The sequence below is a fragment of the Brassica oleracea genome, chromosome C9 (assembly GCF_000695525.1).
Source record: "Brassica oleracea var. oleracea cultivar TO1000 chromosome C9, BOL, whole genome shotgun sequence".
NCBI lineage: Eukaryota > Viridiplantae > Streptophyta > Magnoliopsida > Brassicales > Brassicaceae > Brassica > Brassica oleracea.
The window spans coordinates 2078733-2094188 of record NC_027756.1 but is presented as its reverse complement, the minus strand read 5'-3'; the positions used below and the strand labels follow the sequence as shown (position 1 = coordinate 2094188).

Below are 15456 nucleotides of genomic sequence, written 5' to 3'. Positions count from 1 at the left end.
CTTCGAGAACTTCGTGCAATCGTTCATTGTTGGCAAAGATACAGTGAAACTGGAAGAAGTTAGGTCGGCGCTTCATAGTCGGGAATTGCGCCATAAGGCATCCAGCTCAGGGACAGACAATCAAGCATCAGGGTTGTTTGTCAGTGGTGTGAAGGGACATGAGAACAAAAGGACTTCGAAAGATAAGAAGTCATTTCCAAGGGGTCCTAAAGCATCTGATATTTGTAAATATTGCAAAGAGAAGGGACATTGGAAGTCAGACTGTCCCAAGATGAAGGAGCAGTAGTTTGGGTCTGTTGCAGTAGCCAAGGATGAAACCAAGTCTGACGACAACATCGCTCTTGTTGTGCACGGACACACACACTCTTCTGATGTGTGGGTTCTTGATACGGGAGCATCCTACCATATGACACCAAGGAGAAAGTGGTTTTCAGAACTCAAGTCTGATAGTGACATCGCTCTTGTTGTGCACGGACACACACACTCTTCTGATGTGTGGGTTCTTGATACGGGAGCATCCTACCATATGACACCAAGGAGAAAGTGGTTTTCAGAGTACACAGAGGTACTTGACAACAAGATTAAGATGGCAAACAACTTTGTTTGCAAGATTGCTGGGATCAGCTCAATCAAGCCCATGACACATGATGGTAGACTCTGCACATTGAACAAGGTGAGGCATGTTCCATCAATGACGAAGAATTTGATATCCGTGAGTCTTCTGGACAGTAGAGGGTTCAAATATTCGGGTAGCGATGGAGTTTTGAATGTCTACAGGGGTTCTGATGTGATTCTGAAGGGTTTCATGAACGGTACTTTGTATTTGCTGAAGAGTACAACGGTTACCGGTTCAGCAAATGTTGCATCGCCAGAGATCCCAGAGGAAGATATGACTAAGCTATGGCATATGAGGCTTGGACATATGGGTGATCGTGGAATGCAACATCTGTCGAAGCAAGATCTGCTTCATTCTGATATTGGTTTGGAACTTTGCTCGGAAGAGTTCAAAAAGTTTTGTAAGGATGCAACATCTGCCAAGCATCTTACAGACAGGGGAACACCACAGCGGGATGGTGTTACAAAAGGGATAAACCAGATAATGCTACAGAGACCGATGTGCATGCTCTCGAGTGCTGGTTTGGAGAAGCGGTTTTGGGCTGAAGCAGTTAACACAGCTTGCTACTTGATAAATTTTGGTCCCCTCATAAGCATCGAGTGCAGGATACCTTCTGAGGTGTGGTCAGGTAGATCTGATGAATATTCACTTTTAAGAGTGTTTATGCGCTACGTGATGGAATCAAGGGATACATGGTATGGTCTCCATCAGAAAACCAAGTGTTTCTAAGCAGGAATGTTGTCTTTGATGAAACATCTATGGTTAGAAGCTCAGGGTCCAGTTCAGAAGCAGAAAAGGGTAACACTGATAAACAGGTGGAACTGCAAGATGATCAGGAAGTGATCGATGTGCAGGAACTCACAGAAAATCAAGAGGAGCGTGTAGAAGATGTTCAATTGGAGTCTACGGAGACTCAACCGCTTGACGCTACAGAGCGTAGCATCGCGAAGGATCGACCAAGAAGGGTTGATGTCAGGCCACCAGAGAGATATTGCTTTGACGATATAGTGGGTTATGCACTTCAGGTGTGGATTTAAGCAGTCTCTCAGAGGATGGTACAAGAGATTCAGCAGCTATATAATCAAGTTGGGCTACATCAAAAGTCCTTATGATTGGTGTGTCTGCATGAGTAAGTTGAAGGATGCGACGTTCATCTGTTTGGTACTCTACGTGGATGACATGTTGTTAGCTGAAGAGAAGTGTGACATCGAGAAGCTGAAGCTTCTGGGTTTTGAAGTTGAAATGAAGGATTTGGGTGCAGCAATGAAGATTTTAGGGATGGAGATCTTCAGAGATAGGGAGAAGGAGTTGTTCTTGTCACAGAAGGCCTACATTAATGAGTTGTTGTCAAGGTTCGTGATGTCTTCAGATGAACCTATCAGTATTCCGTGCACTGCAAATGTTCATCTCACCATGTATTTGGTTTAGCCCGTTGGGGCATCTGGCCCGTTGGGGCATTTGGCTTGTTGGGGCATCTAGACCGTTGAGGCGATTGGTCCGTCGGGGCATCTGGTCCGCATGGACATCTGGTCCTCAAGGACATCTGGTCCTCAGGGACATCTGGTCCTCAAGGACATCTGGTCCGCAAGGACATCTGGTCCGCAAGGACATCTGGTCCGTTGGGACATCTGGTCCGTTGGGACATCTGTTCCGTTGGGACATCTGGCCCGTTGGGGCATCTGGTCCGTTGGGGCGTCTGGTCCGTTGGAACATCTGGTCCGTTGGGACATCTGGTCCGTTGGGACATCTGTTCCGTTGGGACATCTGGCCCGTTGGGGCATCTGGTCCGTTGGGGCGTCTGGTCCGTTGGAACATCTGGTCCGTTGGAACATCTGGTCCGTTGGGACATCTGGTCCGTTGGGACATATAGTCCGTTGGGACATCCGGCTGATGACGAACATCTGGCTCTAGTTGAGCATCTGGTTCGTAATAGCAACACATCTGGTCCGAAGTGACATCTGAGGCAAAGAGAGCGATGGTACATTTGGCGTTGAAGAACGCATCTAGTACATTTGGCATTGATGGCGCATCAAACACTTGAAAACGCATCTGGTACATTTGGCGCTGATGGCGCATCTGGTACATCTGGCGCAGAAACACGCATCTGGTACATCTGGCACTTGAAGGTGCATCTGGTACATCTATTATTGGGAGGATTCAAGTCAAGGTGGAGATTTGTTGATATGCCTTGAATCTGGATGTTCCATCTAGGAGATGGATGTTACATCACGTACATCATACCGACTGAGTTGCATCAAGAGCGTTGCATCAAGTTATTATGGATGTTACATCTGATCGTGGGTTAGGGCCATGAGTCCGTTTAGTCTAGGGTTTTAGATGCGAAATGTTACTATATATATCTTGTATTCGAAGTAATCCTAAACTTGCACTCTGTAAGCTCAATATCGCCTCCAATAATAAAATCTCTCTTTGCCCGTGGATGTAGCCCTAGGGGTGAACCACGTTAAATATATGTATCGTAGTTACATCGCTTTTATTCATCTGTTTCCGCATCTGTTTCTTCTCACGTCCGTCACAACAGCAGCCCTTATTGTTTCTCTTAATTCATCTATGGTGTAAACTTTTTTTCTTTTGCATCAAGTAATGAAAGGCTCGACCAAAAAAAAAAAAAGATAGAAGAGCTACTTTGTTCCAACTTTAAATACAAGAGTAAGTTGTTTGTTTCGAGTTCCAAAAAAAAGGCTGTTTGTTTCAGATGTAAATACATATATTTGCTATCATTGTGGCTGTTACATCTCAAGTTGTTTGATTGGAAACATGTTACACAAATTTTCTATATGTATTTATGTTATTACATAAGTAATCTTTATGAAAGTGACTTAACTGAGAGTAAATGTCGAATCTTTCTTCCCTTCTTTCTAATGCGTTCTACTTTAATCACCAACTCTTCCATAGATTGAAATATCTAGAGGGAAATGTTGGAATGCCTTTGGTCACACAATCACTGTAAGAATCAATATTCGAAGGACACCATCCTGACCATGTCTAAGATACCTAAATAGTATAGGGGAAACAGATATTTAGTAAGAAAATTGTAGGGCCAGGTCTCTTTGAACTTTGGCTTTACTATGTATAAGGCAAGCTTCTCTCCCACAAAGGCCAAAAGGAAGTTGCTTGTGACATGGAAACAAACTGACTCAATCTTCCCTAGCTGTCAATCAGATATGGATTCTTTTCTTTACAATTTGGATATGTTTCTAATTCTTGTTTTCTTGTAAAGATTATAGTTTAAGGTAATCATATCATTTGCTTTGAGGTATTGTGTAGTAAGCACCCTTATTATAAGTGCTTGATTTATCTTGGTAAGGAAGGAATACTTAACAAGAAAGAAAATTGTAGCTTTAGCTCCTTTTCACAGGTTTGTTATTCACTTATGTATTGTTACAGTCTTAATTGATTTTCTTTTTGTTTAAAGGAAACATCCAAGCGATTCAAGATAGTGGAAAGGAAAGTAGTAGGCTTGCTAATACTCAGTCACAAAAGTTACACTGTCCTATGCTTTTAAAATGGCTTAAAATATAGTAGTATATAGTAGTACATAGTTAGGGGAGCTTGTGAGGTCCCCAATGGTTTGCTGCATGAAAATTCACAAATCAAAGCAAAGAAAAAGGTACTTAACGGGCCCATATGTTACATAAGATGTTTTTCATCTTTAAATTAGGGCCAATCACTGATTTATCGTCCAAGGTATATAAAAACAACTTGAATAGTTGAATGCTTGTTTTTTTGCTTCCCACTTCTCTTTTCCTTTTAGCTTCTTCTGTCCAAAGATCTCTCTATTTATGTGACAGTCACTTCACCAACATCATGGATGTTCTGCTCAGTCTATTCTTGGGTTTGGTTGGTCAGTTGTTCACGTTAAACAGGAAGCTGTAGGGACATAAGCTGCAGTATGGGTGGAAATGGCATTAGAGCTTTGGTTAGATCTGTTGTGTCTCTAGTTATCATTGTGTTTCTTCTTGTCAGTATCTTAGCAAACTCTGCACCAAGTGTTCCATCAACAGAAAACGTCAAGCCTTTGCGGTTTAGTGGTAAGGATGCGAATCTGTTTCATGTGAGCAAGCGAAAAGTTCCAAATGGACCTGATCCTATCCACAACAGGTTCTCCTCATCTTCTTTCAAGTTTTGGATCTTTAACTTTCCCTTCTTTGAGTTTGCTATCTGAGTGAGATCAAGCCTTTTGTCTTGAAGTTGGTTTAAGCAAGTTAATACAAAAAGTAAAATCTTAGATCATTAGTGTATACTCAATTCAAGATTTTTTTTTGGATTTAACTTTACACAAATACCGATAATCACTGGTTTCTAAAAAGATTATTAGCATGCAGAGTTCTTGCTCTTTCCTTCTTTTCAGTGGCACTTGTCTTTCTGAAAGCAGATAATGTTATCATGTTTTAAAATAAAAGCTTATTATTTCTGTAATTTCTATGCTTTAAAGGGAAGTAAAGGCACTTGTGTAGAACTTGACCACTTTAGTTAAAGTTCTACTGCAGAGAGAACTCAACTTTAATAAGCTTTTGTTCAAAAACTACTTCTTCAGGAAAGCAAAAACTTCGAGACGGCCAACACGAGTATGATATAGCTCTGATATATACGACGTGCATGGTATGCAACTTTTTCTATAGATATTTCATGTAACTATAATGTTTTGTCTCATGTGGGCTTTGTTCATTTTCAGACACTTACTAATTTTATGCGACCTCTCCACGTCAAGAAGCTACTATTTTTGGGGGGCAATCCATACTGTCAGATTCAGATATTTGCTATGAACTCATAGCTTGTGAAGCCTCGCTCTGTTTTTGCAAAGTTGGAGTCACATCTTGCTTTGTAGCATTTTGGAAGTGAAGTTTAGCTCTCTTTTACTCTTTTTTTAAGGAACATTGCGTCTGAAGTTTGAAATCTTTAGTGAAGGTGAGAAGTTTGAAGCAGTTATTATAGATTTTTAATGGCTTTGTGGGGTTTTGTAATTACATTTGTATTAATTATAGGCTTATGTCTTCATCAAACTCTCATGTGTTTCCTCTGCTAAAGCAAACCATTAACTTAAAGTTGCTCTGTTTTCAAAATACTAACTGATTGCTACTATATAATCTATGCCTCGTAATATATCTCCCCTATAACAACTAAGAGACTCCATAATTTTGCTATCTTATTATAAGGTTTGTCCTTGGACAACTTTGGAATCACATCTTTGGGTTCTTCTGAACTTTGGGAATCTGACAAAGTGAAACATAAAAGGAGTGAGCATAGATGCAAAACCTATCTTCTCTCTCTCTTTTCTCGGTTTGATTTTGACTGTATCGAGAAGCAGACCGTAAAGTAAGATTCTTCTAGAGAAAAACTCTCTTTATCCTGTTCTGCATGGGGTACAGAGTCAAGTTTTTCACTTTCCATTTGTTCGTAAGAGAAACACACAAGTGAAAATTTGTTTTGTCACTCTTCCAAGACCAGAAACATAAGTTTAAAGACACAAGGGAAGTAACTTAGCATATACACTTCTGTTTTAAGCATAGTCTAAAAATCCATTTTAGAATCTTATGGAACAATACATTTTTCTAACTTCGTTGTAGGAAGTCGTACAAGATGATATATACACAAAATATAATACCTCAAGATCATATAATCACGAACATCATTACCATCACAAGTTTATAACGGTTTACTTCACACGGTCTTCTTCTCTTGTGTGTCGAAAATCAAAAGGAAGTCCATAAGACATAGTGACCAGCAGCCACCTAACTCTGATAATTCAATAATGAAGAGACATATTTCCTGTTACGTAGAGTAAATTTTAGTCGATTAATTGATCTATTTATTGACCCTCAAAATTCTGATGAAGAAAGCCACATCAAATTTTTATTATTATTTTTTAAATACTAGAAAATTTGGGATCCCTCAAATCCACAAACCATATTAGGTAATATTAGTTTCGTTTCAGTTGTCCCTTGAACCAGTGACCTTTGATACAATGTCCAAAGTCTTTCTAGTTGAATTAATGACTTTCGCTCAATATAGGAGTAGAACTGTAAAAGTCAATATAGTCACTACAAAAACTGTTTGTTATAGTTATGGATTTGTCAATTCTTTTTCGTCGCAACTTGCAAATAAATAGCCACAAGTTGGTGAGCGGTTCTCTTTTCAATCCATGGCTAGTGAATGGCTATATGGCGAACAAGAGTGGTCGTGGCCATTCCATGACCACAACTTACCTTGCTTCTTTACTGAACCCAAAGAATTCACTAAAGCAAATAAGTCTTGAGAAGGGCTGAACTGTGTTGCTGATATTGCACACTACAGGGTGCAAGCTAACAAACAAACACGTTTGTGTTTGAACTGGATGATCTAACCTTATTTACATTTGTTCAGAACATTACATTTACAAGCCTTTAGTTTTTTTTTTCATTTTTAAGAGGATCCAATTTCACATTTGAAACCAAACTAGAGGATCATAAATGACTGATATAAATAATGGTTTATATTGAAACTCATCCATTCCTTAGTCTAATTTTATTATAATGTTAAAGACAGATATGATCAATGATATTAATAGTAAATGTTATTTAAATTAGCAAGTTGTCTTCAAAATATGTGTTGACAGATTAAATGTTTCCAAAAACGTTTTAAGCAGATTTATTTTTCTTGGTTTCAATTGATTATTTTCAAAGATAGTCAGTACTGACGACGTGGGAGACTCGAAACATTGAAGTCATAACAGAAATCATTTCAGATATGTATGAAACAATTAAGGAAAAATTTGTACCAAAAACAATTTTGTTTTAGTTTTTGGTTTTTGTTTTTGTTTTTGTAAAAACCATTTATTATCCAATCAAGTTTTAGTTTTTAGTTTTTGCTTTTGTAAAAACAATTTAACAAATGGATTTCCTAAATTTTAGGGAAACTAGTTTTTCAACATTTCAACCAATTTATGAAGAAAAACCAAAACCAACTTTTGTTGGCTTTTAATAAAAAAAGAATTTGATTTCTTTTTTTTATAGAAAGTACTGCATTTATTTAATTAATAATTAAATAAAACAAATTCATAAAGAGAAATTTTTCATTAGTTTTTTTAGATAACATATCATTTAAAAATAATGTAAAATAATTTATTTGTGTCTCATATCTAAAAATAAAATTATTTAATAATTGTAAAAATTATTAGACACATTAAAAATAACTAAAAATTATAAAAAAATAAACAATATTAAAATAGTATATTATTTAAATTTTGAAAATGGCCATTCAAATGTTAAAAATAAATATATTTTATATAATAAAATTACAAAAAAATTAAAATTTTAAGTACTTTTAATTTGTATAATTTATAGATATTTGTGTTTTATATTTTTGTATGATACTTAAAAGTAAATTATTTTAAGAACATGTTAATATACTTTTTTTTAAATAACAATCACTATATTTTGATAAATTTTAATGTAAACTTCTAAATTTTATTGCTATATTGTTTTATTATTTTAAAATAATAAATTGATAATTTTTTGAAAAACTAAAAACTACAGCGAAATCAAAAACTAAAAACCAAAACCAAAAGCTGAAAATCAAAAGTAAAAACTTAAAAATCAAAAACCAAAATTAAAAAGTCAAAAACCAAAATCTAAAAACTATAAACTAAAAACTAAAACCAAAAACTAATTCAAACAATCACCACCTAAGAAACAAACACGGAAAATGAAATCATATCAGTTACAAAAAGAAAAAAGAAAATGAAATCATACGCGTTATCTTACGTGGTTCTGGGTTTTAGCCTATAAGGAAATTAAACACGGTCGGTAAGACATACTAAATAGCATGCACGTTCGTGAGACAAATATCGAATAAAATACAAATCACGTATCTTCGTACTTCGCGAGACTTCAGAGATATTTAAGATCATCAATGATATATTATATTCGAGATGAATGGTGTCAGTGTACTTCCTTGAGTCACTCATGATGAGATCAAGAAGGAACCAAGGATCCATGTGTTATTTTTTGTTGGTATGGTTCTCTTTTCTTTCTTTTCTTTTTTTTTTGTAAACAATTCTCTTTTCTTTCTTGATCAATATCAATCAACATTAACAGCTGAAAACACATATCCGATTCCGATATAAGATGCTCTCCAAGATATTGACCTTTTGAAGTTGTTTCGTTCGATGAAGATGAGAACCCAAGTGGAACAAGACTAGCATAAGAAGCGAACTTAATTTGAATGTCTTCCACCTTATCAATTTGAACTTCAAACACGAACTGATACCTAAACATACTAAAATAAAAAAAAAAGTAAAAAGTAAAATCTGAATAAATAGCCGAATATCTATATATTTAAAATTTAAATAGCTAACTTAAATATTTAAATTTATTTTATTATTCAAATTAATTTGTTTGTTTATTAAATTTTAATTTCAATTTATTTTAGTAATTTTGGTAAGAACATCTAAATTGATATGAAAAAACTTAAACCGGGATGACTTACACATTAAAATGTATCATCATTACTATCAAAAAGATTATAGGAAAACGGTACAAAACTACAAACTTCTTTATTTTGAAAAAAATAACAAAATCAAAATTTATACAAAAATAATTAACTGTATGGTATAAGTATTATGCAATCCCTTATTAATTAATTGTGGAGCATTACAACATTTTGAGTGTATTCACGTGTCATCACCATGACGATTCTCAGAATCATTAGAAAAACAGGCCGGTCCATCTAAATATATATATATATATATTTTTTTTTTAAATTAACAATCAAATTGATTATAAATGCATACAAAAATATTCTCCATTATTTTTTTAAATAAAACCTATAGAATTGTCTAATATGATTAACATATATACGATAATTAATGATTTTTATTTATAAAGATTTGATAATAGTTTTTGTATCCTCCATCATTTTTGTTTAATTTATATTATTATATGTTATATTTTGAATTTTTTTTAAACGACTATAAATTACTAAAATTGTTAAAAGTATTACAATGAAATTTTTGTAAACAATGATTTTACTTTTTTTGTTATAAAAAGATACAAATGTTCATAAAATCATATGAATATGAAGTATCATTTAACATATATTCAGATTATATATATATATATATATATATATATATATTATATTAATAAATTTTAAATTAAACTAGGGAAATTGTCAAACATATCACATTCATAATACCAATTTTCATGTTTACACTAACCATTTTTACTCTCAATTTTAATGAAGAGTAAAGACATTTATATCCCTAGGGTTAACTAATCTAACCTGAGGGTTTAGAGTTGAGGGGTGAGGTAGGGTTTTTAGAATGTGAAATTTAGGATTATAATAAATATATAAATAAATACTTAAAAATAGAAAAAAAATAGAAAAATAGTTTCAAACATAATTTTTGATTTTCAAAAAGAAATTTTGAAAAATTGTTTTTTTGAAAAAAAAAATTCAAAAAAAATATTATAAAAAAGTTCTAATTTGAAAAAAAAATATAATTCGAAAACATAAAAATTTCTTTTTATTTATTTATTTAAATAATTATTTATTATATATAGAGAGAACAAGGGTATAAGAGTCTTTTGAAGAATGTATTTTTGAATAATGGTACCATGAAAGTGGTAAACATGAAAATTTCCCATTAAACTATATACCATATAAAATACATAAATATGTTAATTTCAAAAAAAAATTGGAAAAAATATTGAGACCTGAATATTTTAATTTTGAAATTTTCATTCAATTTTAAAAAACAATTATAAATTAATAGAACTATTAAAAATCTCACATTGCAAATTTTGTGTTAATGGTTTAAATTTTTTTGGTATAGCAAATATACAAATGCTAATAAAATCATATGACTAGAAACTAGGAAACTTCAATTAAATATTCATATTAAAATATGATAAATATCTAGTGGTAAATATTTTGACCGGATTTAGGAAATATAATATTAGAGATTAAGTAAAACCTAATTGGTAATTTGAAAATCTTTAGTTAGTAAAATATGGAAGTTTGTATTATTTCAAAAAAAATTTGCAGATATTTGTAGCTATAGTTAGACTATATTTAAATGTGAGTAGTTTGTAATATTATAGGTTACGAGAAATATACAAAGTATAGTTTAAAAAAAAATTATACCTAGAATCAAATTGGATCCAACTTTGTGATTCTGTTTTAATAAATTGTACATATTAAGATATATATGATGTAAAAAAGATAAACCAAAACCATTTTGAAAAGAAAAATGGTAAATAATTTTTTTGTTTTGGAAATATCAGTGAACACACATTCCTTTTTTATATCACATTAAAAAAAATATCACAATATAATAGTTTGAGTGTTCTTATGTAATTAGAAAAACAAATAATAGAAGGACAAACAAAATATATATAATCTGTCATTCAAGATTTATACATGCTTTAAGCAAAAAAAAAATTTACACAAGTAATATTCATGTTTAATTTGAAAAAAAAAATTATTGTAATTTTATAAATTTAAGTTTAATTCCGCGGAAGACCCGTATTTTCAACTAGTCTATTATTATAATTGTAGTGGTCGGTATTGAATGATACCGATGTTTTATAACTATATCCTATGTTATCCAAGACAGCTTAAGTCAATGATAAATTGAACTAGTCATGATGAAGATACATTATTTGCTTATAAATGTTCAAATAGCTCTTTAATTAATAGTATCACTGATGACTACACGTGAAGATAGTTCCACAAATAAAATATGAGTTTTGTCCACTAAAAATAGATTTGATTCTTCTGGCATTTAATTGTTTTCCAAAATTTGGTCAGAATTCACAAGTACGATGTCGAAGACACGAAAGCCTGAGAGATATTATGGCAGACATCATTTAGTGCAGCTGTTTAAAGAATCATTTTGTGATTCTACTAGTTATGTAGATAGATACGGAACACAAAAAAATATTATCAAAGTTAAAAACAAAATAAATATAAAGTGAAGAACGAATTATAATAGGGAAGTTGCTGATACAAAACGCATGTTATAACTTATAATATATAAGAACTTGTATATTATTAAGAGTTATTATTGGGTTAGTGTTTGAGTATTTGATACTTGATATCTTTTAAAAAAAGAAACAAAATTGAATTTCCAAATTAGTTTATATTTTTAAAATAAAAAATAAAAAATATATAAAAATAGTTACAAAAATTAAATAAATTAATATTGTTAAGCCGTCAGCAAAATACTAAACCCTAAATCTTAAACCCTAAACCCCAAATTTTAAACTTTAAACTTTGGATAAACCCTAAACCGTTGGAAAATCTTAAACCCTAAATCATACATTAAAAACTAAATTTTAATAACACTAAATCCTAGATCCTAATGATTAAATCCTAAACTTTTGAATAAACTCTGAACCCTTGGATAAATCATAAATTCTAAGGTTTTTAATATTTTGATTTAGAGTTTATGATTTATCCAAGGGTTCAGAGTTTATCCAAGGGTTTAGGGTTTAGTGATTAGGATTTAGTGTTATTAAGATTTAGTTTTAATGTATGATTTAGAATTTAAGATTTAACTACAGGTTTAGGTTTTATCCAAAAGTTTAGGGTTTATCCAAAGGTTTAGAATTTAAGGTATAAGGTTTAGTATTTTGCTGACGGTTTAACAATATTAATTTATTTACTTTTTTTGTAATTATTACTATTTTTATTTATTTTTGTTTTTTATTTTAAAAATATAATCTAATTTGGAAATACAATTTTGTTTCTTTTTTAAAAAGATATCAAATATCAAATATTCAAACACTATTGGTCGGTGAACCCAAAAATAATTCTATTATTAATCGGCCTACGGTCTACTTCTGTGTATCACAAATGCTAATATAAAAAACGACCAAGAAGACGTGAACAAATAAACATTACACGAGAAGATACACCAAAAAAACAGGAAGGCTGCGAGCTGCCGTTTTGCTCTTTTCTCTGAAACAGTTGAGAAGAGAGGGAAAAGGAGACGTTGAAAATGAAGAGTTGGGTAAGCTTAAGATCGATATTTATGCACGCAGACGGTGTGGATTGGATGTTGATGGGACTAGGTTTAATCGGATCCGTCGGTGATGGCTTCGTCACTCCTATTATATTTTTCATCACTGGCTTACTACTAAATGATCTCGGCGGTTCGCTCAATGATGGGAACTTCATGAAAGCCGTCTCCAAGGTTCTTCGTTTTTCTCTTCTTTCTGTTCTTTGTTTTTTATTTTTGGTTCGTAGACTTGATACGAATTAAAACCGAACGTCCATGCCAAACTTAACCTCTTAATAGTTTTCTAACTTGTGACCATATCTATGGGTAAAATTGGTTGATATTTTAGAGACTTTTACCTTCTTTTTTCTAAAGTCTCCAAAGTTTATTTTTCCAATCATGCATATTTTTAGGTTCTCAAAACTCTCTTAGGGTCTGACTGATGACCATTCGGAAAACAAAAGGAATAAACAGAAAAGGAATATACGGGAAAAAAATAGCAGGAATGAAAAGGAATGGTTGTTCCTTCTCAAATTTAACAAGGAATAATTTTATCCTTTAATTCTCTACAAAAACAGGAACGAGAGGGAATGAAAAGGAATTATTATTCCTTGCGAATGGTGATTTTTTATAGTAACGTTAGGGAATGCATTATTCCCCATCATTCCCCGGTCACCATTCATACCCTTAAACTTTCTCATAGCATACTTTTTTGTTATTTTAACTTGTTACGATTAGCTTTTCTTTTTAAGCCAACAATTTGTGCATTTATTATATTTTACCTTTTATTATTATAAAATAATTTTTTTTGTAAAACCCACAAGGCCACAACCATGTCCAAACCAATCACACCCTATACGTTAGAAGCGAGAATATGTGTAAAAACAATATATATGATATAGCAGTGTTTCAAAAAAAAAAAGGAGATATGAGCTATTCCACTTTGTAAATAAATGTGAAAAGAGTTCTAATGTATGTTCCTTCTTTTTGCACACTGGATAATTAACAGAATGCTGTAGCTTTGCTATATATGGCTAGTGCATCATGGGTGGTATGCTTTCTTGGTAAGTGTCTTGGACCATGTTCTTTTATCTACAAAGGAAATAAAAAACAATTAAAATTTTTTTGGGTATTCTATATAGTTAATTTTCATTTAATTATTTTGGATGGGTTGGATACAAAACAGAAGGATATTGCTGGACAAGAACAGGGGAGAGACAAGCAGCAAAAATGAGAGAGAGATACTTAAAAGCAGTGTTGAGACAAGATGTGGGTTACTTTGATCTTCATGTCACAAGCACTTCTGATGTTATTACAAGTGTTTCTAGTGACAGCCTTGTCATCCAAGACGTCCTCAGTGAAAAGGTCTCAACTAGTTTATTTCTATCTTTTCATTCTAATTATGTTTCTTGTTCCTAAGCCGTTTTTTAATGCAGTTACCGAACTTTATGATGAACGCATCTGCGTTTGTCGCAAGCTATACAGTGGCTTTCATCATGCTATGGAGACTCACAATCGTTGGCTTCCCGTTCGTCGTTCTCCTCTTGATCCCTGGCCTGATGTATGGACGTGCTCTCATCAGCATCTCGAGGAAAATACGTGAAGAGTACAATGAAGCTGGTTCTATAGCCGAGCAAGCCATCTCGTTGGTGCGAACCGTCTATGCATTTGGTAGTGAGACGAAGTTGATAGCTAAATTCTCACTTGCGCTTCAAGGCTCGGTGAAGCTAGGGCTGAGACAAGGGCTAGTTAAAGGTATCTCTATTGGGAGCAATGGTATTATTTACGCCATTTGGGCGTTCATGACATGGTATGGAAGTCGGATGGTTATGTACCATGGTGCCAAAGGTGGTACCATCTTTGCAGTCATCATTTGCCTTACCTTTGGCGGCACGTAAGTAAATATAGTTTAGGGCACTTTCGATTTCTTTAGAGACAAGGAACCATATTCTAGTTTTAATCTTTCGTATTTTCTTACACATTTCAGATCACTTGGTCGAGGTTTGTCGAATCTCAAAGACTTTTCAGAGGCGGTTGTAGCAGGGGAAAGGATCATGGAAGTGATAGAAAGAGTTCCAGATATTGACTCAGACAACCTTGAAGGTCAAACTCTAGAGAAAATTAAAGGAGAAGTTGAATTTAAGCATGTGAAGTTCATGTACCCCTCTAGACTAGAAACTCCAATCTTTGATGACTTCTGTTTGAGAGTTCCGTCAGGAAAAACTGTTGCTCTGGTTGGTGGAAGCGGGTCAGGAAAATCAACCGTGTTGGCCCTATTGCAGAGGTTTTACGACCCGGTGGCAGGAGAGATTCTTCTTGATGGTGTGTCCATTAACAAGCTGCAAGTTAATTGGTTGAGATTGCAGATGGGTTTAGTCAGCCAAGAGCCGGCTCTCTTCGCCACATCAATAGAGGAGAACATCTTATTTGGTAAAGAGGATGCATCCATGGATGAGGTGGTGCAAGCTGCAAAAGCCTCAAATGCTCATACCTTCATCTCTCAGTTCCCTCAAGGATACAAAACTCAGGTTCTTATTTGTCAAACTTAGATTTCCAATTTAAGAACATATTGATTATGTTTTAATGTACATATTAAGTTAGATGGACTTTGATTCAAAATCATTTGTCTATGAATGGAGTAATGGACTGTCCAATATTTCTTATATATATTTATGAGATCCCTATATTTATTTAATATATTTTTTGCAACACATTTTTTTTTTTAATTTCTATGTAGAACTTTGTCTTTAACCGAACCTAAATTGAAAATTATTTTTTACACAAAAAGGTTGGGGAGAGAGGCGTGCAAATGTCAGGGGGACAGAAGCAGAGGATT

At 33.3% G+C, this 15456-nt stretch overlaps 2 protein-coding genes across 2 annotated transcripts in view; both read left to right on the top strand.

The window, feature by feature from the left end:
* Positions 1 to 4353: 4353 nt before the first annotated feature.
* On the top strand, positions 4354 to 5676 carry LOC106316606 (CLAVATA3/ESR (CLE)-related protein 25). Its single transcript, XM_013754494.1, has 3 exons — positions 4354 to 4738; positions 5175 to 5239; positions 5313 to 5676. Exons 1-2 carry the CDS (start codon positions 4530 to 4532, stop codon positions 5209 to 5211), a joined length of 246 nt encoding a protein of 81 aa, XP_013609948.1. The 5' UTR covers positions 4354 to 4529; the 3' UTR covers positions 5212 to 5239; positions 5313 to 5676.
* Positions 5677 to 13850: 8174 nt separating this feature from the next.
* Positions 13851 to 15456, top strand: part of LOC106314085 (ABC transporter B family member 22-like) — a 9564-nt gene continuing 7958 nt past the window's right edge. The window contains exons 1-3 of the mRNA XM_013752026.1: positions 13851 to 13985; positions 14057 to 14514; positions 14608 to 15158. Of these exons, the coding sequence (XP_013607480.1) occupies positions 13851 to 13985; positions 14057 to 14514; positions 14608 to 15158 (1144 nt within the window). The remainder of the gene's footprint in view (positions 13986 to 14056; positions 14515 to 14607; positions 15159 to 15456) is intronic.

Bases quoted from the DNA above. Each gene is read 5' to 3' on its own strand.
- LOC106316606 (XM_013754494.1), top strand. From the start codon at position 4,530: ATGGGTGGAAATGGCATTAGAGCTTTGGTTAGATCTGTTGTGTCTCTA. The intron at 4,739-5,174 runs GTTCTCCTCATC...CTACTTCTTCAG, and splicing joins CCTGATCCTATCCACAACAG to GAAAGCAAAAACTTCGAGAC.